The 27,930-nt window shown below is 36.9% G+C and overlaps 2 protein-coding genes and 2 long non-coding RNA genes across 12 annotated transcripts in view; 2 read left to right on the forward strand and 2 right to left on the reverse strand.

Moving 5' to 3' along the window:
- Positions 1-27,930, forward strand: part of LOC124187865 — a 64,523-nt gene that overhangs the window by 11,344 nt on the left and 25,249 nt on the right. The gene's annotated exons all lie outside the window — the stretch shown is intronic.
- Positions 1,220-6,256, reverse strand: LOC124187749. Of its 7 annotated transcripts, none has more exons than XM_046579876.1 (7): positions 6,165-6,256; positions 4,185-4,473; positions 3,831-4,070; positions 3,689-3,777; positions 2,585-2,977; positions 2,212-2,342; positions 1,220-1,555 (listed from the first exon to the last, which is right to left on the reverse strand). In XM_046579876.1, exons 3-7 carry the CDS (start codon positions 4,066-4,068, stop codon positions 1,489-1,491), a joined length of 918 nt encoding a protein of 305 aa, XP_046435832.1. In that variant the 5' UTR covers positions 4,069-4,070; positions 4,185-4,473; positions 6,165-6,256; the 3' UTR covers positions 1,220-1,488. The 7 variants fall into 7 exon arrangements, with proteins under 7 accessions (XP_046435832.1, XP_046435822.1, XP_046435811.1 ...); XM_046579866.1 differs by lacking the exon at positions 6,165-6,256 and adding an exon at positions 5,135-5,445; XM_046579855.1 differs by lacking the exon at positions 6,165-6,256 and adding an exon at positions 4,474-5,071 and having other exon boundaries at positions 4,185-4,375.
- LOC124187895 lies at positions 1,562-3,328 on the forward strand. Of its 2 annotated transcripts, none has more exons than XR_006872195.1 (3): positions 1,562-1,958; positions 2,186-2,528; positions 3,154-3,328. It is a non-coding gene; the product is annotated as an uncharacterized LOC124187895 (long non-coding RNA). The 2 variants fall into 2 exon arrangements; XR_006872196.1 differs by lacking the exon at positions 3,154-3,328 and adding an exon at positions 2,635-2,732.
- Positions 21,390-26,344, reverse strand: LOC124187819 (J domain-containing protein). 2 transcript variants are annotated; one of them, XM_046580009.1, is made up of 4 exons: positions 25,870-26,167; positions 24,146-24,247; positions 22,752-22,868; positions 21,390-22,561 (listed from the first exon to the last, which is right to left on the reverse strand). In XM_046580009.1, exons 1-4 carry the CDS (start codon positions 25,951-25,953, stop codon positions 22,349-22,351), a joined length of 516 nt encoding a protein of 171 aa, XP_046435965.1. In that variant the 5' UTR covers positions 25,954-26,167; the 3' UTR covers positions 21,390-22,348. The 2 variants fall into 2 exon arrangements, with proteins under 2 accessions (XP_046435965.1, XP_046435969.1); XM_046580013.1 differs by lacking the exon at positions 24,146-24,247 and having other exon boundaries at positions 25,870-26,344.

Consider the following 27,930-nt stretch of genomic DNA (forward strand, 5'->3'; position numbering starts at 1 on the left):
TTGTGATGAGCTACTGTTGTAACTGAAGTTAGAATAAAATGTTAATAAAGTAGTCTGAATAGCTGACACATGGTTGCACCACATTGACATGGTGCCGCCGGAGTCAAGTGGAATCACATTTTAAAGATTATACAATGATTTTATGCACGTTAGAGACACTAAACATTATTTGATCCAAGATTCTAAATTATGCAAATTTAGGGGTGTAAATCACTCATAGGTGTGTACACCATGGACACCGCTTCACTGCCTTTCATCCGGAAACTTTTTCTGTTCACAATAATCAAAGAAAATTACCATCTCTTACTACAAAAATTGTGACTCACTCGTATGGTTTATAAGCTGGAAGTCTGATGAACGTAGGTTTATTAATGCAAAAAATTTCATCTTAAAACATCCCCGGTAACACATGTCGTGAGTCAACTTTCAGATGTCTTTACAAAGTCGTCTTTTTGTCATTCGTAGAGGTTTGTAAACGAATTACGCAACGCGAATTGGCGGAGGGGGGCGGGGCAAAAGTAAACGATTAACGTTACGTTACAGTTGCATTACGTAACAATCGCGTGACCCGGGAAAATTGTTTTAAAAGAGCGGTAAAATTGTCATTCGATTTCATCGGAGCAAATTTAGGGTACGTACAATCTCATTAATAACACATTGTGACCAATTTATTCGGAGTAATACACTATGTTTGATTTTACGGTAGAGTTGGTCGAGGAAGCAGAGTTGAAAAAAAAAAATGATTTTGAAACTTTGGCCATCTCTCAATCATCCTATAGCATTTGAAATAATTCTTAGATACACGAAGAAAATAAAAGAGCAAATTTTATTTAAAACTGCGGCCTTGCGTTAAAAAATTCAGAATTGAAAACAGAAGTTTTAATGATCTTTCGACAATTTTCGAAATATTAGAATATGGTGTTTCGATTGTTCAAAATGTTTAAAGTGCTCAACAAAATATAAGAAAAAAATCGTTCCGTCGTGCAACGGGTATCAGAATGATCGGATCGAAAAATAAGATTTTTCAGAATTTTTTGATATTTTTAAAAAATGCCAATTTTGAGATGGGTTTGAATAATCATAGAAAATTAACGGATGGAGGGAAAAATCGATAAATAATTCTGGAGTGCTTTTTTGCGACTGTAGAATCGTCTGAAAAATCGTGAAGCGAATCGAAAATGATAAGGGAAAATCATTGGTCGACTTGACATAGAATTTCTCATATATTTATTTATTTTAATATTCAGGGTAATTAACAACTGATTTATTGAAACTGGATCTACTTTGATTTTAAAAAGATGTTGGAGTGTGCTAATTTTGGCGCCATGCGTGTGATTGACGCGAGAAAAGATCGTAAAATGAAAAATACATCGCATAATCGGTGCAATATACGGTCATGATAATAAAAATTGAAATATGCTATGCATCGTCAATATAATATTTTAATATAAACCAGAATACGATAATCTTTGCTGAAATACGATGAAATTACGTCCCTCGTATGATAGACACCATTTTCAGGGTTGCCAACACTGCTCCGTCCATCCATAAGTTCCTAGTTATGCGGAATGAGCAGAATGGAAATGTCATATGACAACCTTATTGTTAGCGTAGTTTGTGCAAGTTAATTACGAACAGAGGAAAAAAGAGAAGTCGACGGTGCTGGTGGACAACGTAATTATATATTAAAAAGAAATCGGCAAAAAAAATGCAACTGACACCGTGTTGCTAAATTACTTGCCACAATCAGAAGATGCAGTTGGATTTACAAACTTCAGTAGGGACGTTGGCACAAGATTTTAGTATCATATAAAATATCATTTGACAAATAGTCCCGACTGATGAACGATTGGCAATAACTTTACGTTTTTTTGGAACTAACAATTCCTTTACTTGACAATATCTTTTTAAAGTATTGAAATAACTTGTACTTGAAACAGTTTCAAGATTACACCAAGGTAAATAAAAATATACAACAAATACTGGTTATGTAGAATCGTTTTACGTATAGATAGCTTTAAAAAAGCATTGACTGTTCTAATTGATGCAGTGAGATTTAGTGGTAGAAGCAGAAGGGATGTAGTCTTAATGATTGACAAAGCTGAGCTGCTATCTTAAATTACCAGACTGGATGATGCAGAACGATGAATGTCAGAACTAAGAATATTAATATTGTATTTCATAGTCATTGCGTTGATTTTTTCTACTTACTGCTGCATTTCAACTGTATATCGGGGAAAATTCCTGTGAATGACAGGAGCATAGTCGCAGTCCGACATCTCGATAAGATCACCCGCATTACGAACGCTTCCCCAGTTTCTCGCTCGCGCACATCTCCCGCACTGACTCAACGTCAAGGCCCAAATTACTAGCATGCGAACCTCTCAATAAATGCGCTCACCCTGTGAGAGCCTGTGAGTCAGGAGCACACGTATGGTGGAGGTATTCGAATTCGTGAAAAACTCTACACCTCAGGGGCTTTGGCGTTCTTATTAAGAGGTTGGATTGTACGGTTTACATGAATAAGTGTAAGTTATAAAAATATATAAGAATAATTTATTCAAGTTTCAATATGCTAACTTACATTCATCTCCAAATCGAATAAGGTGTTACTAATTCTGTGTTCTGCAATAGCACGTGATCGATCATCGAATTTGCGTAGTTTTGCCGCAATATAATCACCAAAGAGACTACATTCATCTTTCAACTGGTCAGATCTTGCAGGTACTTGTCGTATGTAATCAAACGCCTCTGCATTTCTTTGGTCTTGATCAATGTTATTTCTTTTCAGTACTCGGGTTCTCAGAGTACTGAACTCTGTTTTCTCAGTGTTTAATGCTTCTTCGGCATCCGATGCTTGCAAATTTTCTAATTCGATCTGTTCGTTTTTGAACTGGTTTCCTATGTTGTTACTGTCATCAAGACTTTCGCTGTTAAAATGCTCTGTTGGTATTTCATCAGACATGTTTTGCACATTCTAGAAACCACATCAAGAAAAAAACAAATAACTAATTGTACACCTATTATTTGTGCATTCTGTCGGAGTTGCTTTATATAATTTCCCAAACTTTGTTCATAGTTTCTCAAAATTGTCACCTCCTTGAATATTTATTCTCACACAAGCACTTAGTTTTCATTTATCAACATTTTCAGATGTCGTCCAATCCAGAAGCTGGAATGGAAATTCTTGCCACTTTTGATAATACTAAAAATTTCTCAAACTATCGACGAACAACAATACTCAGTGGAAACTATTTTCTCAATTGAAAATCCCAGTTCAGTACTGTCTTAATGACTGCAGTGGATGCTGATTACAATTTCATGTTCGCCGATATCAGCTGCCAAGGACATGTTTGCGATAAAGGTTTACTCAGAAGTTGTAGACAGATTGGAAAATTGGAAAGTAATAATTCTTTGCACTTGCGATAGCGAGCTCAATGAACAAATAATATTTAGGACATGGTGAAACAGCCAGGAGGCCTTGAAATTTATTATACCTTTGGGAAATGTATCTTTCAGAAGAAAACATAGTACTCGAGAAATAAGAGATGAATTGATAAGATTCTTTTGTAAAGCTGGTATGGTATTGTGGCGAAACGAATATGCTTGGACAAACATTCATTCCATACATCTTTAGCCTAACAATATTTGAAATTAAATCAGGATCTTTTTCAATAGAAACACTTACATTTAGCGTCTTGTAGGGTATATTTTTATTGTCCAGAAATTGTAGACTGGTGTAAGCAAACCATTGCGGTTGATGAATCTCACTTCGCCCTGTAAAATTGAATACTTTCAAGTAAATGTAACTTCGAGAAACGTCTCGTTACCTTTTCCTGTTTTATAGCGTTTTCTTGCTCGCGTCTTTTCACGCCTGTATGTGCTTTTGAGACTCTCTATTTTTTTTTTCAATTCTTCAGTACTCCTGCAACATTTTACAGCAATTTCTGTCCAAGCATCTTCCTTTGTTATTTTGTTATAATAAAGCGGATCGCGCGGGTTCCAAAGAACTTTTCTTTTACGATACTCGTTTATTACTTGTAAACACTCTTCCTGGGTCCAATTCATATCTGCAACATAGTTCAGCTAATGACATACGTACTTAATTGCTTGTGTCAATATCACAACTACTCTTCCTCATCTTGACTAGTAAGTTAACTTTATTGTTCTGAAATTTTGCTCACTGATATTCAATGTGTGTGGCTGGGGTTCTAAACTTCGCGCTGAATCATATTCACGCCGCCTACTCCCGAGACAGTTTCGGTGCACAACCCGAGGCAGTTTGCCGAGCCTCGTATTACCGTCCACATATTATATGCATCCCCGTGCGGCCAGATTCAACTTGCCTCATGCGTATACAGCAAGGGTATACGGTCTATCAATTCCGTTTGGGCAATCGGTGACAGTTGAAACTAGGGAGATTATAATAAGGATCACAAACTACTGTGCAGCGTATACATTAAACTATATTACCTGGAAATTGAACCATTGAGCTCAATATACTGAAATGCTCGCTGATCTATGTTTCGTACAGTACTCTGTACTAGGCGGTGAGAAAAAAATAGTGTAGTTTGGTTAGTACACCTATGTATCAGTGGTCCTAACGCATTTGTCTTATACATAGCGACTATCTTGCATAATAACTTTCAACACTCGAGTAATATGTTGTGATCAGAGAGTCGACATGGTTGCGACAAATGGCATGTGCCGTTGACGCAGTATTGCCAGATGCTCCACTAGATTGATTTCGTTTCTCACTAAAAATGTTCTAGATTCACCGACTACAATTACAATTGGACTGTGGGAAATCTAGACCTGGCGATTGAATTACGTCACTACCGGTCGAAATGGCATTTTAAATGGTTAATTTACGGATTTACGAATTTTGACAAATATCGTGGGACAGATTTAAAAGTATACGCAACAGCTTTAATAGTATATCAAATGGAAATTTAAGTCGGTCTCGATTAGAACCACAAATTAGAACTAAGGCATGTGTATATTTAACTCTAGGTAAGTAAAATCAAACAAAAACGGGTATATGTCCGATGAGAACGCTCGTGAATACGAAACCCAAGAAAATGACAACGCGCGTCGATGTACGACAAAATAAGTTTATATATTTGTATCACACCTCGACTTGTCCCAAAGTACAGTTACACCCGTATTCATAGTCCCTCCTTATTTCAAGGATAAAGGACTCCTTGATGAAGGCTTCCTTGAATCTCAGAGGCGTCCTCGTTTCATGGTCACAACTTGGCTCTCCCTTCCAGAAGGAAGACATATTTAGGGATATATGATTGCTTATGGTGGTAAAACTGCTGATCGAAGCGCCACTCGACTATATTTAAATCTAACTCGAACTGCTTAGCTCTCATTGTCAAGTTGCGTCGGTTGATGAGAGCGTATAACCTCAAAGAAGTTAACCTGTAAACTGGTTGTGATCCGCGTCATACGGGTCATAGGTGCATAGACGCCAAGCGCAAGCGTAAGCGTTGGCTACATGAAACGAACCAGCCAATCGCAGTGTCGAAGGTTTCCTCAAGGAAGCTCGAGACCTACCTTGAAAGAAGGAGGCCAATATGGTTCCTTGTTCTGTCGAGGAAGGTCTATGAAACGTGAAATGAGGAACAAGGAATCCTTGTTCCTCAAGAAAGGACTATGAATACGGGTGTAATTGGCCTCCTTCTTTCAAGGTAGGTCTCGAGCTCCCTTGAGGAAACCTTATGTATTTTGCTGTTTACATATGAACACGAATTTTGAAACATATAATTTTATACCTATTCGATTACGTTGGCAATGAGATCAGTCCACGTATCACCGACAGCCGGCCGCGAAACAGGCTCAATCTTCGTAAGTATAACAGAATTCAACAATACAAATTTCAAATGGGTTGCGGCCAGCCGGCGGTGGCGCTACGGGCTGACTCCATTGTCAACGAAGGGTGCGTTCCGAAACTAGCTGATAGCGTTAAAAACTCCCTAGGACAAAAGCAGAGGTAGTCGGCTCACGAGCTACTCACGAACTCGGCAGCGCAAAAGAGATAAAAGATAGTTGACAGCACTGGGAGTTCATTTCGGAACGCACCCGAAATCGACTAGGGACAAAATTAGCTGTTCAGTGTCTATGTTGCATGTAATGTACCTACAGTATATTCAACTTACGTTCTGGAGGCTCCATGATGCTATGAAACAGTCAAGTCAGAATAACACAACTAACAACCTGCCCGCACCAGGCTTCTCTTTCTCGGGCCGATTGAGGGTCGGCTTAATGCATGCCAGGAAGTAAAAGGGATACTTCCCATACGGTATAAGGACAGAATGAAGAAAATTGGGCGCTCGTAACAACCGATCTTCCTTCTCTCTCTAGTGACGCATGCGTAGTACTATTACAACAGCAGTTTGCAATGTATTCAAATGTGTAGGGTTATTTAGAGTAATGAATAGTGGAAAATCGTGCTTTTCACTGTAGAAGAAGATTATGTGTTGCGAAAATTTTTAGCTGATTTATTGAGTTCGTGTTATAGAAAACGTATGATCGTCGCCGTCAACTTATTTATTTTATTACACAAAACTGTATGGACAAGCGATTGAAACATGAGGGTAATAAGTAGGGGTGTGAGCCTGTTGATATACCAAATTTATTTCGGTATCTTCGTCCTAGAAACGTATCGATGTGGGAATCATTTGTCAATAGCGATACTCAAATATCGAGATTCCGGTATATACCATAATATCGTAATACTGGTTAATTAATATGGAAATATTGAAGGTTCGCTAAATCTCGCAATACCAAAAAATCGGTATGTATAGACGGAATATTAAGATTCGGTAGACAGTTAATATTGTTTTATCGTATATATGTGTATATTGTAGACATGGGAAATAATATGTTTCGTATATATATATATTTTCTAAAATATTAGGTAACGAAAATATCGTTTAAGGATTCTTGACCTATAATTAATATGAATCTGAGTTTAGAATATCTTGCCTACTGGCATTCACCGTTTCCAGATGCTGTTTACATTCAACAACGTTACTAACAGAATTTAAACGATTTTACTGTGAAATGCGTTACTGAGGCAATTTGGTTAATTTTCTAGTGAAATGTACTCACATGATGAGTTTCTAGTAGTCTGCTTCAATTTCCGTATTTTTTCAATTGCTTGAAAAGGTTCAAACAAAAAATTCGCAAATGGAAATAATTCACAAATCGTCGGTCTGCGGGATACTCAAAGTATAGATGTATCACGTATATGTACATAAGTAGGTACATGCATTACACAGCCACACAAAGTGTCTTGTTCTGGTAGTGCTGGAGCAATTCCGACACTGGATTCGGATTCAGCATGTCCAACACATATTGGTATGGTGGTCTAGTCCGCTGGACAAGACACTTTTTTTCATGAGGCTGCGTTATTATCGAGGATAAAAGCAAAAAGTATACGCATTACGTACGTGTAAAATAGAAAAGCGAGGGCAGCGGGGATCTTCAATGAACCCTCCGCGTTGCCTGTTCCGATCCCCTGGACCGCCCTTCGCGCCAGTTAGCCATATACTCGGGTTCGAGAACAGGTCTGATCGATTTTGGAAGGAGCTTATTTTCGAGCTCGGCCCAGCCCAACGGGCAATGTTCGGGTTACTCGACAAGCTGATCGTGAACGAAACCCTTGGGTACTGGTGCACTAGACTGTTATCTAATAAACATCTAGAGTAGAAACTTAGCCCTTCCTATTTCCTTGGGTAATTGGAAGCCAAAAGTCGAAGGACCACCCTTGAGAAATCATGATATTTACACTTCTCTGGCGGGAACGTCGCTTGGCGATAATCGCAAGACGTCTCGTCCCCGGCAGCGCTGCAGCGCTCTAATCTCCGAGGAATTCTGTGGGTTTATGAGGATCTCGTCTCAAGATCTGACACTCATCGAGTTATACGTCGGTGAATATCTATAGCATATCCATTTTCGGGAAACAGTACAAGGAGAGATACTTATTGACAAACAGTTGGAATCTTATGTGGTTATAAAATTATTCATTTCTCAACAGATTTTATAGTAAACTTCACACAAATTCTCGACTAATACATTATAAATCATAGCGTTGGATTTGCAAAAGTCTTTTTGTAATTAACACGCACTGAGAGAAATCTCATTTTGTTATAGTTACTAGGAATTTATTGTACAACAAGTATCGTCACAGTAATGTTGAAATATAGTTCTAATTACAAGAAAATGTGGTAAAAGTATAGTCAACTAACAATACTAAATCTTCTGGGAATAGCAACATTAACCTGTTCGCTGGGTGTACTATATTATTATAAAGGAATGAAATTTAAGAAAATTAACTATAAAACAGCGCAATGAGAAAATGAAATGTCCTGCAAAACATTTTTTTGTTTTCTGTGTTAACAGTGGCCGGAAAATGATCGGCTGACGTTGCAGACACATTGTTTCTATTAAAACTATGTTTCTAATTTCTCTTAAAATCACGATCAACTCGACTCGATGAGATGTTGGAAGGAGCGATGTTCGATCTACTTGATCACTAAAGCCTGCACTTGATCACTAAAGCCTGGAGGAGCATCGATACGACTACTGCGTATCAAATTGCCCACTTTCTCGGGGAATCACGCATAAAAAACATCACAGTGACCTCCGAAAATTTTGTTCGAGTCTGGGAAACGCTTGTATCTCAATACGAAAACAGAGGACTTGACTACTCTCATATTATGGATTTTTCGCGATGTATCGCGTTGCGAAAAAAATTGTATTCTGGTTTTTCACCGAATTTTCTTTGTGACGTATGCTATACGAAATTAGAGGGTGTACCATCGAAATTGCCGGTTATTCTTGACTCTGAGGATCATGCCTGACTCTCGTTTAGGGTAAACCCTTAAATTAAAATGGTAAATTACGTATTAGTTTAAAACATCGTGGGTCAAACGTCAATGGTTTAAGGTGATACCTACCCCGAAATTTATTTTGTTTCAGAAGATATGTCAATCTTATATTTTATCTCTCGTTGTATATCTTCTTCAACTAATTTACCCGGCGTAATGGTTAGGAAAGAAGCAGACAATAGATGCGACGATCTTTACTGTGTATCATTATTTTACTTTAAAATTTACTTTACCTTTACATCCTCTAATAAACAAACAAATAACAGTTATTCGCCTTAATTCATTATTGACAACCTACGGTGTATAAATATACATTCGCGTACACAAAAATGGTAATGTATGGCGAAGTATATATTCTCAATGACGAAAAATCACGTGTGTATTGTCTGCACTCAAATCATACAGGATGCAGAAAACTCGAAGAATAAATCCTCAATTTGCAGGTAAACTTCTACTTGGGGGTTGGTCCTGAATTTTGAGGCAAACCGTCCGTTCGGGAATACAAATGTACCGCTTTAAATTTAGTGTAAATTCAGGGGTTAATTTGGGGGCTTTTCCGTAAGGGTCAACCCTGAATTTGAAGATTGATCCGGAAATTTAGGGTAAACTATCAATTAAAAAGTACTAATATATCCCTCAAAGTTGGGGGTTAATTTCGCCGTGAAGTCAGCAGTCCATTTGGGTTTTTTTCCCCCACGAGGGAAGCCCTATCATTTTCCAAAGCTTAATGAGATTTTGCTAGTTAAAAAACAAAGGAATTGTAAAGTATGATTTACCGTATTCAACGCAGGTTCGAAATCCTCTTAAGAGTGCACGATAAATTTTTATTTCCATTATATAGGGACACAATTTGATCTCGTAATATATTCTGTACGTGTTTAAATTTAAGTTTTCCCAGATGTTTGTCAATTTTTCGTTATTCTAGCTCCAGACTTGACCTTAATTCTTCTAAGCACTCTCATGAATATAAAGAATTCGTTTATTACAAAGCGAAACGAATTCCCAACATATGCTTGCCAATTAAATGAAAGAGGACGGGAAGAATTAATTTTGTAAAAATTACACAGTGGATAGAGGAATGACAACACCGATAAAATTCAAAGACGAAAGTCTTACGACAAGTCTGCAGTTCGTAAAGTTGACGTAATAATAGTAGTATTGAAAAACAGCTATTCGCAACTGTTACGCTTCTCGTTGTCTAACTGATTCTAGTTCCAAAACAACTCTCTTTCGTAGTTTTTCCCATTTAATTTTGCAATAATTTTTTTCGAAAGGTAACACGTTTTTCTGGAAAGTCCAAAACGTTCTGGGAATTAAGAATTGCACTGGTTTGAGGAGAGAGTACCTATTCCTAGTTAGAAGTTTTCCCTTCGTCTTTCTTATCCGAGAACTTACACGCCTTTCTATTACCACAGCAACAAAAACAAATGTCGAAAAGGAAGCTGACTAGCAAGAGTGGTAGCATTGATTATAATAATATGAAACAATGGAAATATGTTTGCTTTTCTATCTCGATAGAGCACTGCGAAAAAATTGTGTCACCAACAAACGTGGAGGAAATCTCAAAAGTTCTACCACTCTTTGGTTACTTCATCACCCAGCTCGATTCAGGTAATAATGTTTTGCAATGGGTTTTAACGATACGAACGAAGGCTTCGCCGGCAGAAAGATAACCCAACTAACATCTACACCAAGTAAATATCCCAGATGTAACTTCCGTTGCCTATCTGCGGGCAAGTGTCGTTTTTTTCGTTATACTTCTAGAAATCCATACAGCATATTTCATCAAAAGTGCAAACGTTTTATATGCATCAATGCTCCATTGACCGTGTATCGATTCTCCATTGGCTCCGATTCAGCGGTTATTGAATTAACGTTTTCAACTGTCTCTGGCCAGAATTCAATTCCATAGGATTAAATTGAACCTGAAGCTCCGGGACTCTACGTACAGCACTGCTGATCTATTGTTGTCTGAATAATTGGATCGAGATAAACCTATATTTAGTACTAATCTGGCCCGTCCCAACTACCTCACCGAAGCGATAGCAAACCCATGTCAATATTCAACGAAATGATTCTTTAGACGGTCCATGGAACAAAGTTCCAATCTTGGCTTCCATTCAACACATCTGTTGCATAATTATTTTGGTTCTTGAATGTATCTCAAATACACCATAGCTAGTATAGCTTCATATCGACAGTGAGTTGTATTTTTTCACTTGATGTCTAAATGTTTCAGGTTACAATTATTCCCGACTTTTGTCTGCAGGATTGTCCGCTTCCTGCCGTTCAAAGACTGAAGCCCAACCTATGGAGAAACTTTCGAACCCTTTCGAGTTTTGTCTGATTCATTTTCCATGAGGAAGCTTTTGTTGTTACCTGGTAACTAATACGTAGAAAGTACGTTAGCTTTGAAGCTCGCATATTTTCTGCACCTGTTTTGAAGCTATAAGAGAATTATATATGAAATCTTTTGAACCAATGCTCTTAGCCAAGCGAATAGGAATATGCCTGATAAGATAGAAGGACGGGATTGTCAAATATATAATTTCTATGTTTTATTTGAACTCGAAGAAAACTATTCCGTTGTAGCAATATTTGAATAACTTGAAAAAAGGACGGTAAGCGTTTTCCACTACTCTCATTCAGTAGCATATTTTGTGATACATGCCGTTTACTTTATAGTTCCAGCAGTGTTGCTGCGCTCCATTTTAACTTCAATTCATGTCCCTGTTATTCATTTTCGATAGGGTGGGATCGACAATTGAGTCCATTCTTTCCTCAGTACCTACTCAGTACGCGGTGAATCTCATGTATACAATCAGATAACGCTAGTCACAGCGCGCTTAGCACTCTACAAATACCGAATTGAATGAAATCCGCGATGACAGGTAATGTAAGTGTTGCATGCTACTCTGGAATGCTATCTCAGCGGAACAAACTGTAGCCCAGGCATTAGGGCTGAAATACAGGGGTAATTTCACAATGAATTGGGGAAAAGTTTTTACTGCTGAAATGGCTTTACTTTGGCCTCCACATGAGCACATTGAGTTTTCCTCCTCGAGCGCTTCTACGTGAAAGACGATGGCGACCAATACTGAAGCAAACAAATCATTTACGAAATATGTTGAATGTTTTTTCTCTAAAAAGTGTTTAAAAATATTGATTTTGAAAACTCTGAGTGTGCGTAAAGTGGTTTATTTCCGAACAGTGCGGTAAAGTAATGTTGGTGCATACGCTGAATTTAAATGCTATATTCTTCATAGTAGGGCTTTCTTTGGCGCATGGAGTGGAATAAGAGGAAACTGTGAGATAAAAATTGACTCCCGGTATAGCTGGCACTGTCGTAAGTGAGGAACTGGGTAGTTCTTATTTAACGCAATTGCATATTTCAATCTTTGTTTACGCAGTCTTCGGTCAATTTTCAAAAGCTGGTTGTTTTCGGTACAAGATTTGAAAAATACACAGTGTTTGACGTCATTGAGCCAGTTTCGAAGTGGGACTAGATAAAATATACGTTTACAAAGCAAGAATAACAGTCTACAGTGAAAAAGCTGTCTCAGTTTACCCAATCAAAATTACCACGACTGAGGCACTCTGCGAGGAGTTTGAAAAATGTTCGGGGTGAAAGTCGCCCAGAGTGACAAAATAGGGTTAATACAGCAGCATATTTTATAGTTGTAGATATAGAGTGTCGCATAGCGTGTATAAGCAATGGACGATCTTATATTAATTATAAAACGTATTTTGTTAATTATAAAATCTTTGGTAGAATCACATTGAGAAATTTACGTACCATGTTCCATGCAAATTATACATTGGATGCAAACCGTTGCGGGGCTTTGAAGAAAAAAGAGATTGCCAACTGCATTTTTCACAAAGGGCTGTAACGTAGTAAATTTTGTGCAAACATGAGTCAAACGTTACTCAAGCCCAAAAACAAGGAAAAAGGACTAGATTGTTATTTCGGGTAACAGATAAGTTCACCGACGCTGTGGCGTAGCCGCGAAAAGGTGTTTCATCGTAGCATATCGTGACCCATAGAGTGTGTTACAGACTGTCATTTTCAATAATTTCCAAATTGCTTATTGTCATTAACGATCAGATTTGAATCTGACACCGTCAGCCATTTGTTAGAGAGAGAGGTTCATGATTGTCGTCGACTCGGTAAATCGTTACCCTTATGGTTAACAAGTGTTACGCGCCGGAGGTTTCTAAATAAAGAAATCACCCTTCGTAACAATATTGTGGTTGCGAGGTTCCCCGCTCTTTTTTGCATACAGGGTGGTCTTTTTCAATTGCTCCAGGCGAATATCCTGGTAACTAGAAGTGGTAGGAGAAAAAGTTTGATAGAAAACTTGAGAGGCTGCGAACGGAGAAGATGTTGCTGATGTGCGTTGGTTTGTGGATTGCGCCACTTCTGTGATTTTCGAGTGCTTCGTGATTTTAGATGGCGAACACATATTTCAATTATGATCGGGTAATACTGGATTTTGAAGATATATTCAAGAATGAAACTTTGGGAATTAATGCCTTGCCTCAGAAAAAAATGGCCAAGTACACTACTTCCCGAAAATTTTGAAAATTTTTAACAATTGATATTTTTTTTTTTTTACGTTTTTAATTTGTCCAGCATGGCGGCCATCAGTCCGTCATCGCGTCATAGTCAAAATACGTGTTCCTTGTTTAAAATCACGAAGTACTCAAAAAGTTTGTTAAAAAGTGGCGCAATCACAAATCAACTTGTGTCAGCATTATCTTTTCCCCTCGACACCCTCGAGGTTTTGTATCAATCTTTTCCTTGTATCTCTTCAAGCTTTCGAAATATTAGCCTGGGGCGATTAAAAGGGCCACCCTGTATATCAAAGTGCCTACCTCCATGTTAAGTTATCCGTGGACGTAATTTGGGTGGCTTTGAGTGGCAGGACTTTGCGGTTTCAAGTTTGTAGCTGAAATAATCTGGCTTGTCTCTGCAAGAGCTGCGTCAGTTAATAATTGAGTTTATTTCGAGTATCACGACCAGCTGGCAGTCAACCCTAGTCACGTGTTTCCGAAGTCTGGGCACACAAGTACCGACACAATACGTGAGCAGTTCCATATAATTTGTGCCACTGAAGCAATACCGGAACAGACTAAAATTAGATATTTCGAATTTATCGGAAAATGCTTCTTCCGATAAATATTAATTCATGGTCCATAAAATACATGCCAACGGAGAAACGTCATTGTCAGAACAAATGCAATACAATTTTGAAGTGCAGTTGAAGCTACATTTTTCGCACGATGTGCTCCACACGACTATTCTTAAATTTACCTCTTTTCATCCGATCAGTAACATATGCTTAGAAATAATTCACTCATTATCAATTAGGACACGTTTTACAAGACAAGATTTATAAAATGATAATGCAAACGATTTTTCTTCCTTACAATGAGACGTGATTTTTCAGAATTCGATTTGCTTGGAATGTTACACTTAGATGATATTCTAAATGATATGACTCTTATAATTGTTTGTACTATTCGAGAAATGGCGATTAATAAGTTGGAGATGGTGAAGGTCAGGATAGTCATGTTGGTATCAAGCGTCCCGCGCATATTCCATTCTGCAAAAACTGATCTTACGATCCGATGCATTGACTTTTGCAAGTGACAAAAAGATCTGCAGGAACATTAATTGGACACATTGGATATACATACTGCAACATCAAATTGATAACATCTCTATATCTGCGGTTGAAGTCTGTTACCATTAACCCTTGATCATGCATTCAGGGTTTCTAGCAGGGTGGAACTCCGCGCGAATTCTGGTTGCGTCATGTCATTGCTTACGCACAGACATGAACTAGTATGAGGATCAATATTATGGATATGGGAGACTGGGGCTAATTCGCGCAAGGGTAAATTGGCACACTGGTTGTATCTTTTGATCCAAGCCGTGTTTAGCAGTGGTTATGACATTTGAGTAATTAATCAGCTACCGTCAAATTCTGAACTAATTATGCTATCAGCCCATTTTTCATCACAGGACGAACTTGCGATTCTCAGGTACACTAGTTGGTTTCTTAGCTTTGATTCAATCAACGTCTATTTCCGGAAGTTGAAAATTTCAAAAACTGTTGCGGAAGTGCAAGGAATATATTGAGTTATTTATCTCAAAATGTGTGAATTTGCCACTTAAGCCGTTTCTAACGTAAATGATGAGATAAGCTGTTTCTAACTTACGATTAACTGATGAGATAAGCTGTTTCTGTCCGTAGGTATCGATTTGTTGTAAACGCGCCAACTAACGCCGAATACAGGGCACATTGGGGCATAATAGTTGATTATTACATACATATGGTATGGTTAACCTACCAAAAATTGAGAAGATCTAACAATGGGCATTGGTAGTGGAAGATTTACTCTTCGAGATAAGATTGTAGCTAATTATTATCATTGGACAAGACCAATTCTGACAACGAAAATTTGAAAAGTGCCTTGTTTAGACCGGTCTCCTCTATCTGTAGTCGAACGTCGGGCAAGATTCTGGTAGCTAAAAGAATTGGCGTTGCAAATAATTGCATGTAAGTTATTGATTTCAAACGGAAGTAACGAGTGAAGTCACTTTTTTTTATCTCAGGTGCATGAAAAGTGGGGCTTTGCTTAACAGTTTAGCGGGACGGAAGTAGCCAATTTCATCTTAGTGTTGTAAAGATGGGTTCGCGCATACGCAGTTCACAATTGCATAATTTTTGCTCCTTGGGAGATCAGTTTCGTTCCTAGGGAGAAGAAATGGGCCACTCGCGTCCCGCAACACGACCGTGCAAGGCCCCACCACGTTTCATTCACTTTTTATAGAAACTATCGTGTGTGACTCGGGCCAAAAGTTGGCGATGTGCAACTTCCGTCCCTTATCACACAATATACTATTACGATGGACCTATAGGAGGGGATGTAGTAGATCGTGGAATTCAAGATCACCGTTTTAAGTCTTGTAACATTAAGAGTGGAATGTAATAAGCTAATATCCACACGGAAGGGAATGATTATTTGAGTCAAGTGATATTGGTTTGATGCTACAGTCAAATGCAGCGAACACAATACTTACTTAATTCGACAAAATACTATTGACGGACGAAATATTTGCGAACCTAATCAAGCCTTTGAATGATCATGCCGACTATCAATTTATTCAAAATAACACGACGCGAGTTCCTAGCAATAATGTGAATTTTGTGTCAAATAAATGTGTGATGGAAATGCCTAAGAATTTGATTCAACGCATCGTAATCGCTTTGTTTCAAATATATGAAATTTTATTTTCAAAAACATAATTCTTCTAATGATATCATTTGTCATTCTGTTGGCTCAAAATTTTTCGGGATTCACCAAATATTTAAAACTATAAAACTTATTGTTGTATATATAGAAGTATAAATTGAACACGTATCAATAGTTTTTGTTTATCTATAGTCAATATCAACTTCGATGACTCAAAACTTGGTATTATGCTTTCTCCGGTTGTAGTAGATCTGTTGATAAATTTATGTTACGTTATTTGTACCTGACTTCCTAACCAACTACCTGGTTTTATAATTGTCTCTGAAGCTACTTCCGTAGCGAAAAAGTTCGCCGCCTATCGGCCGTTTATAGTTCTAATATACTGATATTTACGATGAATATATTCTGTAAAATTTTTTGTTGGCTAGATTCATGTACTTATTTTGTTTGGAGTATCTAATTGTTGCTATCATCGAACATGGTGCTTGGAAGAACGATACATAAACTTCGAACGAAATGACATTCAGTTGAGTCAATTCCGGAAACACATCAAAAGTTTCACTCTAATCAATACTTCACTCGATTTCGACAAGAAAGACTTTTATTCAATCAAGGAATTCGCCTGACTAAATCATTTTGACCGACTAACTAAATCGACATTGTTGAATTGACGTCATTGTATTTGATACAAATAATGGATACCAGATTGAACCGAACGGACTCCAAAAAAATCTATTTTGTTGGTTGATGAATTTCTTTTCCTCTGTACTCGGTTTGTAGTGAAGATATGAAAATGCACACACCGCACCTGACTTCCACGAATAAATTTACTTGCGGCATAGAGAAGTGTAAATAGTATACATAATTCACTTAACGTCACTGTATTTTATTAACACATTTATTAAATGATAGTACATAATATTTTATCAAGTAACGACAATTAGTAACACACTCGTATGTAGCGTTTTAGTCAACGTCACTCACAAGGTAGTCACATAAATTTCTGTATTTCTTTCGTTTCTAATATTTCAAATTCACTTTTCTCTCTTTTTTTCATACTTATAGATATTATTACAAACTAAAATGTTTCACAATTTGTGCCTGCGGTACCGACGATGTGAGCGCCTGAGTCTGTCAAATGTATTGGAGTAGCTAGTTTATCATATGATAGACATTTCATTTCATTCGAAAAATACAGAGGGCATTCCATTCCAGATTACCCAGCCTACGGCGCTGACCATTTTGTATTTTCTTTGTTTTGCATCTGTAGGTTCTCACTTAGAAAACTAATAAGAAATAAGTATAAAAGTTTTTTAATCCTATCGTTTTGTAAGATTAACCCCCCTATCTGAAAAAACGAAATTAATATAATTTCTGAAAAAATTTGAATGAACTTCACGAGGTAAAAATTATGATACTATTCCAAAACGGAATTGTGATGACCAATCGGTTTTTTTCTGGATTCAAATTTATAAACTGAATAGTTTCGACGAAATCGGTTATAATTTTTTTTACGCACATTTCCCATACAATTTCTTAAAATTAAATTAGTATAATACACAAATAAAGATTCTACAACTGATCATTTTGACATTACAGGCTCAGTTTTCGTCTTAAAATCGACGTTCTTGAGATGGTTCAAATTTTCACAAATACATGCATACAGAAAAATCTCTAAAATATCTTTTCGTAGTTTTGGTAGTGAAAACTATCATTCTATAAAAAGTTCCGAAATCGTCAGGGTCACAGAATGGACGTATTGGGATGGAATGCATTATGCATGCAATACTTGAAGTAAATGTAGTAAAAAAAGCGTCTACAACTTTGCATCCTTGCGGTCATAATTAGAGTTTTTTAGCGCACGTCGGGGCTACAAGTACTATAGGTATATAGAATGTTGACCGAATTATTTTCAATTGTATAATATATCGTTACCATTGAATTAAAATATCACCAACGAGTGAGATCACAGATGGAAACCATAAATATTTATAATATACATCTTTACACGTTCTTTTACACAACAATTTTACATGATAGTATACAATAATATTATAAAATGTACACGGTGATCTCATTTGTACGTAAATGCGTAAAATATAACTTAAAAATTTACAAATAAAATAAACACACTCACACGTTTATGGAATAAACGGAATGTAGAGCTGCACCAACGGAAATCATCGTCCGTAATAAATTATAAATCATATAATAAATATGTCATTAGATAAATGTATAACTTGTGACCATTTCTTTCACAAAATATACGCTACCTTCTATACAATATATAATATTTACGGATATGTTGATATATAATACTTTTTTATATACAGTACATATATATATATATACGCACTATATAATATATAATATATAAAGATTGTCGGGACGTGGGAATTGGTCCTTGTCGATTACAAATCGCAGATGGTCAGAGAAATGGATAATGTGGAATTTTTTCGCACGGAAGAATGTGAAAACAAATTATTCCCCTAATTGAATAAATAATTATGTAATTATTGTTACATTCCTAATTCTCTCGATATTTATATGATTCGCGCGTTAAATCGACACGACCCAAATCTCCCGGGGATATGGTACTTTTTGTTATTGTTTTGTTTCTGTTATATATATATATATATTATATATATATATATATATATATATATATCTCGTTCCTGAAGGGTTCATATCGGAGGTGGGGCAACATTGATCGACAGTTATTTGATGACTATACAACGTACATATTTTATTCTCTATCTAATCTACGTCTCTCAAAATATTTCGTACAGTTTACACAATATTTCAATATATATGAGGGTTATTTCAGGACAGAATAGTTCGCATTGTTTAACGCGACGCAAAGGATTATCCTAATGATATTGAAATCGTGTGCGATTCAAGAGCGTTGAAGAATAGTACCGTAGATACCGATATTCAAATTTCACGCTGTTAGTGACGATCACCTAAAGAAGTCACGGCTCATGATTTACATAAAAATTAGAAAATTTGAGTTACATTTTACGAAGAAGTAAATTGAGTTACAATAATAATTTTTTTATTCGCGAATATGATATGTTGGGAAATTCAATCGAAGTGGAATTATGAAAATAGTTTTCTTTGGGCCAGTTTTACTCGACACAACTCCCTTTTTGCACACGTATCGAAAGACTGTTTTTGAGGTGTAAGCCTCGAAAAGTTACATTTACGCAAATCCAGATACTCGGTTTACAAAGTATCGATTTCACGAAAACTTGCAAATCATACAGCAACGGCTTACAGTCTTTTTAGAAGTTTCAGGTCGGTCGGATTCACGTTTATTACGAAGGATTGTGGCGACGGTTTTCGACTTCGCGTGATTTAAGCCTCGAAGTTTTAGCTACGACTTAGAGGTGTTGATTTTAATTGAAAAGCCAAATTTTTTTGGCTAAATGAGTTTATAGTAGCGCACTTTTAATCCGTGTACATGTCGCTGATCGTTAATATTTTGTTGACGTATAATTTTCGGGTCGAATAGATAGAACTTGTCAAAATTTAAATTCACACTTAAACCTGGTAATGCCAGATTTTTCTTCTCGATACACCGTTAAACATTTTCGAATTGAATTTATTGGTAGGTACTAAAGTTGACACACTTTTTAAATTGATATTACACATTACATGTTATCGTCGATGGGTCATTCGCAGCGATGTCAGTCACCCAGTCAGTGTTGGGGGATTCCACGTGAACTGGTCCACTTCCAGACCCCGATAACTTCGATTTAGTTAATAACCTTTTTGGATTTTTTTTTATCATCTGAGAGTACGTTCCCTGATTGTTTTAAAAAGATTTTCACATCCCTGTGTCGAGGATCTCCAGAGTCAAAATTTGACGGTTTATGAAAACCCAAAATTTTCTATCGATGTCGTCTCGGAATCGAAATATTTTATCATCAAAAATAAAGTGTTCGATGGATTTGTATTAAGACCATTATAACGAATTTTATTGCATGAACATCAATTTGAAAGATGAAAATCAAAATTTCGTCAATTGCGTCGTACTTAAAAATATTGAAATGTTTTTTCCGGATTCTATATATTGTTTGACGCTCAACGGCGCCTTCATCGAGATGGACAAATTCGATTTTCATTTGCCATGAAATAATTTGAAAGAAGTTTTTGTTCTGCTGAACGTAAACCGTAGAGGTATAAAGTATATATGAATAATTTAAATGGCAAATTACATTCCAGCAGCTTAAGGGGACATATACACGTTGAGAAAAAAAAACAATAAAAAATGTTTTTCTCAAAACGCAACCACACGTCTTCAGGGGTAAATCACTTATTGTCATTTAGTTAAATTAGCTGTTGACCTGTGGAAATAATCCCCGTAGATGAACCCAACCTAAGGTGAAAAAGCAAACTCATAGAATTTCTTTTTCTATCAACTGTGTTTTTTTTTTACATTGTATGTTCTCTTGAATCATGAGTAAAATGACGGATGTACAGTCTCAGATAAAAGAACAAATCCCCTGTAAATCAACTGAAATAGAATCCGAAAATGAGGAAGTGCGAGCAAATAGCAAGGAGTTTTATAAGTACGTATGCATATGCATATGCAAGGACTTTTCTTCGCAATACGTTGGGCAAGTTAAAAATAGGTGAATCAAGTCCTTTTTAACGACGCAAAAATGACAAAAATCGTAAAGATTAAGCTAAAAGCATTTAGAAACGACAAAGATTCTGGAGCAAATATTGCTACACCGGCGGATTTGTTTCGTAACTCCGAGGGAGCTGACCGGAATCTTAAACTTAAGATACATCGGGTCCGTGGATGCAACAGGACGAACGGGTAGATATACACGTAAAAAAGCCGCTTACCGGGACACAGAATATGTCCTAAACTTGAACAGCTCAGTTCTATTTGACCTGTTTGCGATACCCTTTGCTAAATCCTTGGGTGAGTACGCTTATAATATAATATTATATAATATTATATTATAATTAAATAAAAATATTAATTATAATGTAATATAATATTACAATCCAGTTTAACAATAAGACATATTTAAAAACGCACACCGATAACTTAGGGCGCCCTGTATCTAGTCTAAAAGGATTCTACACGCTATTTCATACCGAATAACATCTTCACTAACGTCAGGAAACTCTATTTCCACTTACTATCAAGAAAACAAACAAAAAGTCAGATTATTTTATATCAAACGGAAATCATATTTTTTATCTCTGGAAAGATGTTATCACTGGCGAGACAATGTGTGAAAACTGAAAAAATAATTTTTGAAAATTTGAAAGCATGACACAGTTTAAAAGTCTACTACAACAGAAAAAAAAAAAAATGCAACATTGTTTCATGGCAAATGGCAATCGAATTTTTGTACTTCGAATGTTAAGTGTTACAAGCGTTGAGTGTAAAGAAATACGTTAAAGTTGAAGAAAATTTTTTTTGGACGGTTCAGAATAATGTAATTCACAAAATTTCGGTATTTTGCTTTCGTATTAATTTTTGGCAACCAAAATATTTTCGGAAAAATTGAAATAATTTTTTTCAGCAACTTTGATTCAAGTCGATTCCATCAATCACTTTGCTCTTGTCGATACAATGTTTGAATTCCGGGCTAATATCTATAGAAAATTCTCGTATTTCGTAAACTATGGAATTTTGACTCTCGAGAACCTCGGAACTGAGACCAGAAATTTTTTTTCTTTCAAATTAGTGAACTTTTACATGTCCTGAAACGGAAGAAAAATCGAGGATATCGGGATCTGGAGGTAGCTCACTTGACGTGAAATGCCCCTGGCTTACTTCGCTCTAGGCTAATAAAATATTGGCACATAAATTACCCATCATCGTTCGATAAGCAATGAGGTTTAGTAAAAGCCTCGGAAGGATGAAGAAGAGATCCAACATGGCTGACGTATATAGCGCGCAGCTTGTAGATAGATTCTAGATCGGTGTAATGTTGAAACAGTGATGAAGGGTATTTTTATACTATGTATACATAGACACATATCCACGTGAACAATTTGGCAAGAATATTCCTAATCCATAGGGTATCTTTTTCAGTATCTTGTTTCATTTCTGATTTACCTACAAACTAGACAAAGTGGTTCTGAGGAAAATTAATCTGTTCAAGTTGATTTTTGCAAGAATTCGAGTCGACGGTGTTGGAATGTAATAATGTCTCTTAAATTTCGTAGTTGCGAAACTTGTTTACCACCTCACTTGGTGGCTGGGAATCCCAATTGACGTCACGGCGTGCACCGTAATGAATGTTTGCGCCACCCTCCGAGGCTCGACGATGAGCATTGGCTGGTTGACCCCTGACATGACCAGGTGAGCCACCGGCTGCGTCAGGTAACATTCGGTCTTTGGTTTTGGGAGTAGTCCAGTGCATCGACTGATTCAGAAAAACAACGATGTCACTTACTTCATTTCGTTTTTCAAATGAAAATATAAGAAGCTTTTAAGAGTTCAAACAGAAAAGCTCTCAGGAACCTTTAAGCGTTCCAATTGCCAATTGAACAAAAAGGGAGAAGGAAGAAAAAAATCGTTGGACGGTCTTATTTCCTATAGAGTAAAACACTTACTTGATGAACGTGTTCCTTCATACCCAGCCACTGTTTGTAGCTGATGGAAATTCCACTGTGTCGCCATTTGTCGTAGTTGAGCCTTTTCTCCGGATCGCAGAGAGTTTCCTTGGCATTCTAAAAATTCAATTTCTCTTATTTACGACGTATGTGAATTATAGTCAAGAATGAACTCCGGTACGTTTTATAAACGCTTGATGAATAGAAATTATTTCCATTCGGGTGGGAACAGGAAGTAAATCCACGATCATACGGGTATTCTTCAGAATTATTTCCATGTTTTATGCCTTAGATGCGTCTTCAAAATTAGGCGCAGTATTTTACGGGAGTATAATATCAAACGCGGTGCGCGTAATGACTTCTCTCGATATCTTCAAAATTAGTCATAAATGAATTCAATAGCATGCCTGGCTAGTTCGAATACTAAGACTTAAAAAATTTTGGAACATTTTTATGAAACATTTAGTTACAGTATAAATGAAGGTATGTTGTACTGCTGAATTGGGTCTTCGCATGCAATAATTTTGTGTACGTATTAAACAGAAAAATATTTTTCCTTTATTCGATTAAACGAAAATGGAAGAAAAAATAGTAGGTTTAAAACTAAAATAATATAGTGTCCTCCATAAAATGTTATCTAATTATTTTGTGTTTGCGTTAGATACGTTTGAAAAATGATGTTATTTTTTCGAATGCAAAGACCCAATTTGAGTACAATGTTTCATTAGATTGACAAGAATAGTACTATATTGTTAATGCACATCTACAATTTACGTATGAGACATAAGAGTTACGTTTTCGAACGAATCTCGCAAAAGCAGCGTATTATCATCAAAAGTATGTCCTTAACTTTCTGTTACATTTCATTTTGCAGATAACGGGAAATTCAATTCATTCGTAAACAAATCAGAGTTGAAAAATGGGGAAAATATAGATTAAATCACGCTCTAACTCTGGCTAGAAAAATATATTTTTTGTACCATTTTATAAAACTAATAAGATTGACAACGTATTTCGATTTATAAAATTCACATCAGTTCATTGATAATTCCTAATCGATGAAAGTCGAGAAAATTAAACAACTTTGTGCAATTTGTTATTTACTGTAGTTAATAAAAGAATTTCAGGAAGCGAAAAATGTTGCTTGAACTGCTGGTTTTTAAATATACTGTTCAAGCCATTGAATGTTTGCAACATGATAACAGTGTGACTCAATCTGGATTTTCCCTATTTGACAACGTTCATACAGGCAAAGATTACCAGTTTTCTTGAAATTCACCGTGATCTCTTTTTCATGCCACACGCATTATGTGCGTCACGTCTCAACGCCAACGGGAAGTGTACTTTCAGTCTTAATAATCGAATCTTTTATATAACACGAAGTGATCAGTCACCTTGAGTTGCTGAAATTTTATTTCGGCCTCCTTGTTCCCCTCGTTTTTGTCAGGATGATATTGAAGAGCAAGTGCCTTGTATTCGGCGGTGATTTGTTCAACCTACAAGAAACACCTCTTTATAGATACGTAGTAGGGCTGCGTTAAAAAAGTTGCTGGGGTTGAAAGACAACTACAGTTTTTTATCGCCCAAGCTGAAGAACCTGAAGTTGATGGTGTAAAATATCACTTCTTCTCGATTTTATGGATTTTCAAAATTCAGAATATGTCACGCCGTTCATATTGATCGAATTAAACACAGCGACTATATCACTCTTTAAAATATTCAATAGCTTCCATCAGTTGAACAGATTAATTAACACGAGCCACGGACTAGAATTTTGCCATCCAGTTCACGAGGCCCTCACTAATATTTTTACATTATTTCATTGCTTTATAACTTCAAAAGCTTATCGAATTCGAGCCGCATTGAAAGCTTGTGTCCAGGTTACAAGCTTCGGATTAATTACAACGTCAAGCGACAATTAGTTATTCCCACGTTCACAATAATCAAGAACTAGTCGACAACGAACTTGTGGATTGTTGCAACGATTATAAAATAATATAACGACGAATCTTTGAGGCAAAATGGTTGGTTCAATATGCACCAGCACGACAAAACGACCGTTCGATAAATCTTGCGTAGTCGCAGTTTCGAGCTAGGATGCCCAAACGGAAAAAAATGACGACGTAGCCAGATGGCTTTAAAATTAAGACCATGATTCTTAATCGTGACTAATGAAAAGAAAAAACATGATCATCTTGCCAATTATTGTCTTGATCAATACACCATATTTTTAGCGCAAATTACTGAGTTGCAAATGAATATTGGTTAGCATCAATAATCACAACAGAATGAAGCTTGTTAGCGATTAACAAAATTCGCATAAGTCGAGTATTTCTTGAAAATGATAAAATGAAAGTCGTGAGCTGATGACTGAATAAAAAAGAAGCTAATTGTTTAGATTTATTCAATGTGGAGACAATCGAGATATACAGAAAAACTTGATGCTACTTCAAGTGCCGCAGTTTATTGTTGTTGCCATGCTGATATTTGACAGCTTAAACGAGATGAGACCCCACAAATCATAAAATCACAATAAACGGAAAGAAATCTGTGTTCACAGTGTGTTCAAATGGTTCCGATAGAATTAAAATAACGATGTTGAAACTTCGTGAGAAAAATATTAATCATCATATTTGAACGTATCTATACCAATGAAGTGAATGTTAGAGTTAAGAAAAAGGAAACTGCTCATGTCTAGCAACAAATATATCATTACAATTTGCGATATCAAGACCGGGCATTCGGCAAAAATAAAAACCGTATTGTAAAATCATTCAGCAAAAGCCAATGTGTCATTTAATGATTCAGCCAAGTGTGCGGTAAAAACATTTGCGTTTAAAATCGAATAGATACGCAGCATTCCAATTCGTGTGAAATCCGTGTGGTAAACTTACGGCTGTGAACAAGAACACTTTGCGCAATTTAAACCGCAAAAAACGATAATCACGATGTCGATCAGAGCTCCGGCTCACGCTATACGTCAATATAGCGTTGAAAAACGTTCGGCCTCACAGAGCGCACGTACTCGAAGTTATTGGCTAAGAAAATGTTCTAGTATGATTGGACATTTAATTAGAAATTTAATGGGTAAATTCAACGGATAATAACGAAAACTCACCGTCGCAGACTCATCGCATCCCAAAAGAGCGTAGAGATCCTCGTCCGGGTTGGGTTTGTAACTCAATATGTCATCGACACTCATTGTTTGTGTTGTTACTGTTGTTGATGGTCAAAAAAGAACTTTAACACTGCCTAGTAAAAGTTACTGGGGTAGCTGAGTAACGTCAGTAGGTTTGCACCTGTTGCCTGTCGAGCAAATCCGTAATTGTGAATGAGCGACTGTGGCCTAGAAAAAGCCTCCAAGGCTTCGCGACGCCCTGGATTGGCGGCGCGCGCGCTCTTCGCGGACTTTGTTAAAACGTGAGCAGCTGCGCAGTTCGTATTTATGAACGTATAAGCTGGACTTTTGCCGGACACTAGCGACCTCAGAGCGAGCGGCCAACTTCAACTTTCACTCGTTAACGGAATAACCTTGTCCGGCTGCTCTTCTTATCTTGGTCTCAATCTGTTTGAACGGTACTCTGTAGTTGGTTCCTCATGGTAACGGTCCAGTCTTCGGTATCACGCCGACTCAGAACGACGTGTGGACTCGGCGTGAAGCGCAGAATCGATTTCGTTGTCAGACTTCACACTTGAGGGATATATACCCTGCTCATCTCATTCCTTAGGTATTACATTTTGTAGAGGAACCGTATTTGAGCGTTGCAGCGATGATAAATCTGAAATAAATGCTTTTGAAGAAGGTGTAAAAGGGTGATTAATAAAATTAGAAAGTTTGGAGGCCAAATTTGTATAGGAAGAAAAAGGGTGGGTTTGCTCGGTCGGTAAAGGTAGGCGTACCACATGATCTTGAGGACTGCGCATGATGTTGTCCAATTTCACGTGAAAATCGAAACCGAAACAAAATACTGAAGAATGATTTGCAGCTAAAATGTATGAAGATACTACAGCTTCCTGTTGAATGCTTACAAGTTGTATCGGGGCCGACCATAAACTGCGTATTGATATTTTTGAGCAGGTTTAGACACTACCCTCCTCCTCTGTAACATTGCATAACGCGTTGCATATCCCACCTCCTTTTCCCAGAAGGCAACGTAACATTGGCTTAACAAATATTATTATAGATTTCCGCTTCCGCTTCAGTAGAATTCGGGCTATATTTAAGTAAATAATACAGGTAAAATATAACCGAATTCGTGCCCAATTTGAGTTGAAAAATCATTAATTCTGGGAAAAGATAAAGAGGCAGTGAACAGCGTTACGTCGCAACGGCTCTGATCCCCTTCCCCAACAAATCGTAACGCTTCGCTACCCCCCGCTCTCTTAAGTGCGTTACGTCGTTTATGAAAGACCTCATGCTTGGTAAATGAATTAGGAACTTACGAAATACTGTTGAACGTAACATGAAATCAGCCCGATTCAGCCAAAGATCTAATCAATTTTTTACGCGAGATACGTTCGTGCAGTGCTGATTTCGTGGTTATTCTTCTTGAAAAGAAATATCTTTTGCATTCTACGAAACTACGTACAGGTGGTACAAAAATGTATATATACTGCAATGCGGCAGATATAGAATACTCTTGAATTCTATTACAAAGGTCGTCGCGAAGTGAAATTGTGCTTCGACACTGATTTGCATATCTTCGTGATGCGAATTCGGTTTACTGTACTGCTTCACAGTAAAGTTGGAGTAGAGAGGGAAGCAATCAAAAGGTTTATGGACTCTTCCGAAATATTTTTCCGGTTGAACTCTTCCGTGATAATTTTCAGATAATCAGTGATAACTTGTTGGCAAGAGGGTGATGCATCAGTCTAAAAGTGAAAGAAGTAGGTATGAAGATGGTTCAAAAACCATAGATGGTTCCATTAGAAGGGAAGTGAATAGAGAATACCAAGACTGTGTATACCAGTCTGGTACCACCACTATACTCTGTGCTTGATCCGATATAATTTTTCTAATTACTCATAAAATCATCGAAAAAGGTACGAAGGCATAAACATTCAAATCTTTCCAATCCAGGTATCTGGATCGCGATGATAAGAACAAAAACTTTAACACTTCGCATTATTTTGCGATGCAAATAGATCAATTTGGAACGTACCCCAATGACTAACGATT

This window comes from Neodiprion fabricii, chromosome 1 (genome assembly GCF_021155785.1).
Source record: "Neodiprion fabricii isolate iyNeoFabr1 chromosome 1, iyNeoFabr1.1, whole genome shotgun sequence".
Taxonomy (NCBI): Eukaryota; Metazoa; Arthropoda; class Insecta; order Hymenoptera; family Diprionidae; genus Neodiprion; species Neodiprion fabricii.

Coding starts and splice junctions, on each gene's coding strand:
- LOC124187749 (XM_046579837.1), bottom strand. Junction 3,778..3,830: donor ACGCTATAAAACAGGAAAAG/GTAACGAGACGT, acceptor TCAATTTTACAG/GGCGAAGTGAGATTCATCAA. Junction 2,978..3,688: donor TACCCTACAAGACGCTAAAT/GTAAGTGTTTCT, acceptor TGTGGTTTCTAG/AATGTGCAAAACATGTCTGA.
- LOC124187819 (XM_046580009.1), bottom strand. CDS start 25,953: ATGAGTGTCGATGACATATTGAGTTACAAACCCAACCCGGACGAGGAT. Junction 24,248..25,869: donor GATGCGATGAGTCTGCGACG/GTGAGTTTTCGT, acceptor TGTTTCTTGTAG/GTTGAACAAATCACCGCCGA. Junction 22,869..24,145: donor TAAAATTTCAGCAACTCAAG/GTGACTGATCAC, acceptor TTGAATTTTTAG/AATGCCAAGGAAACTCTCTG.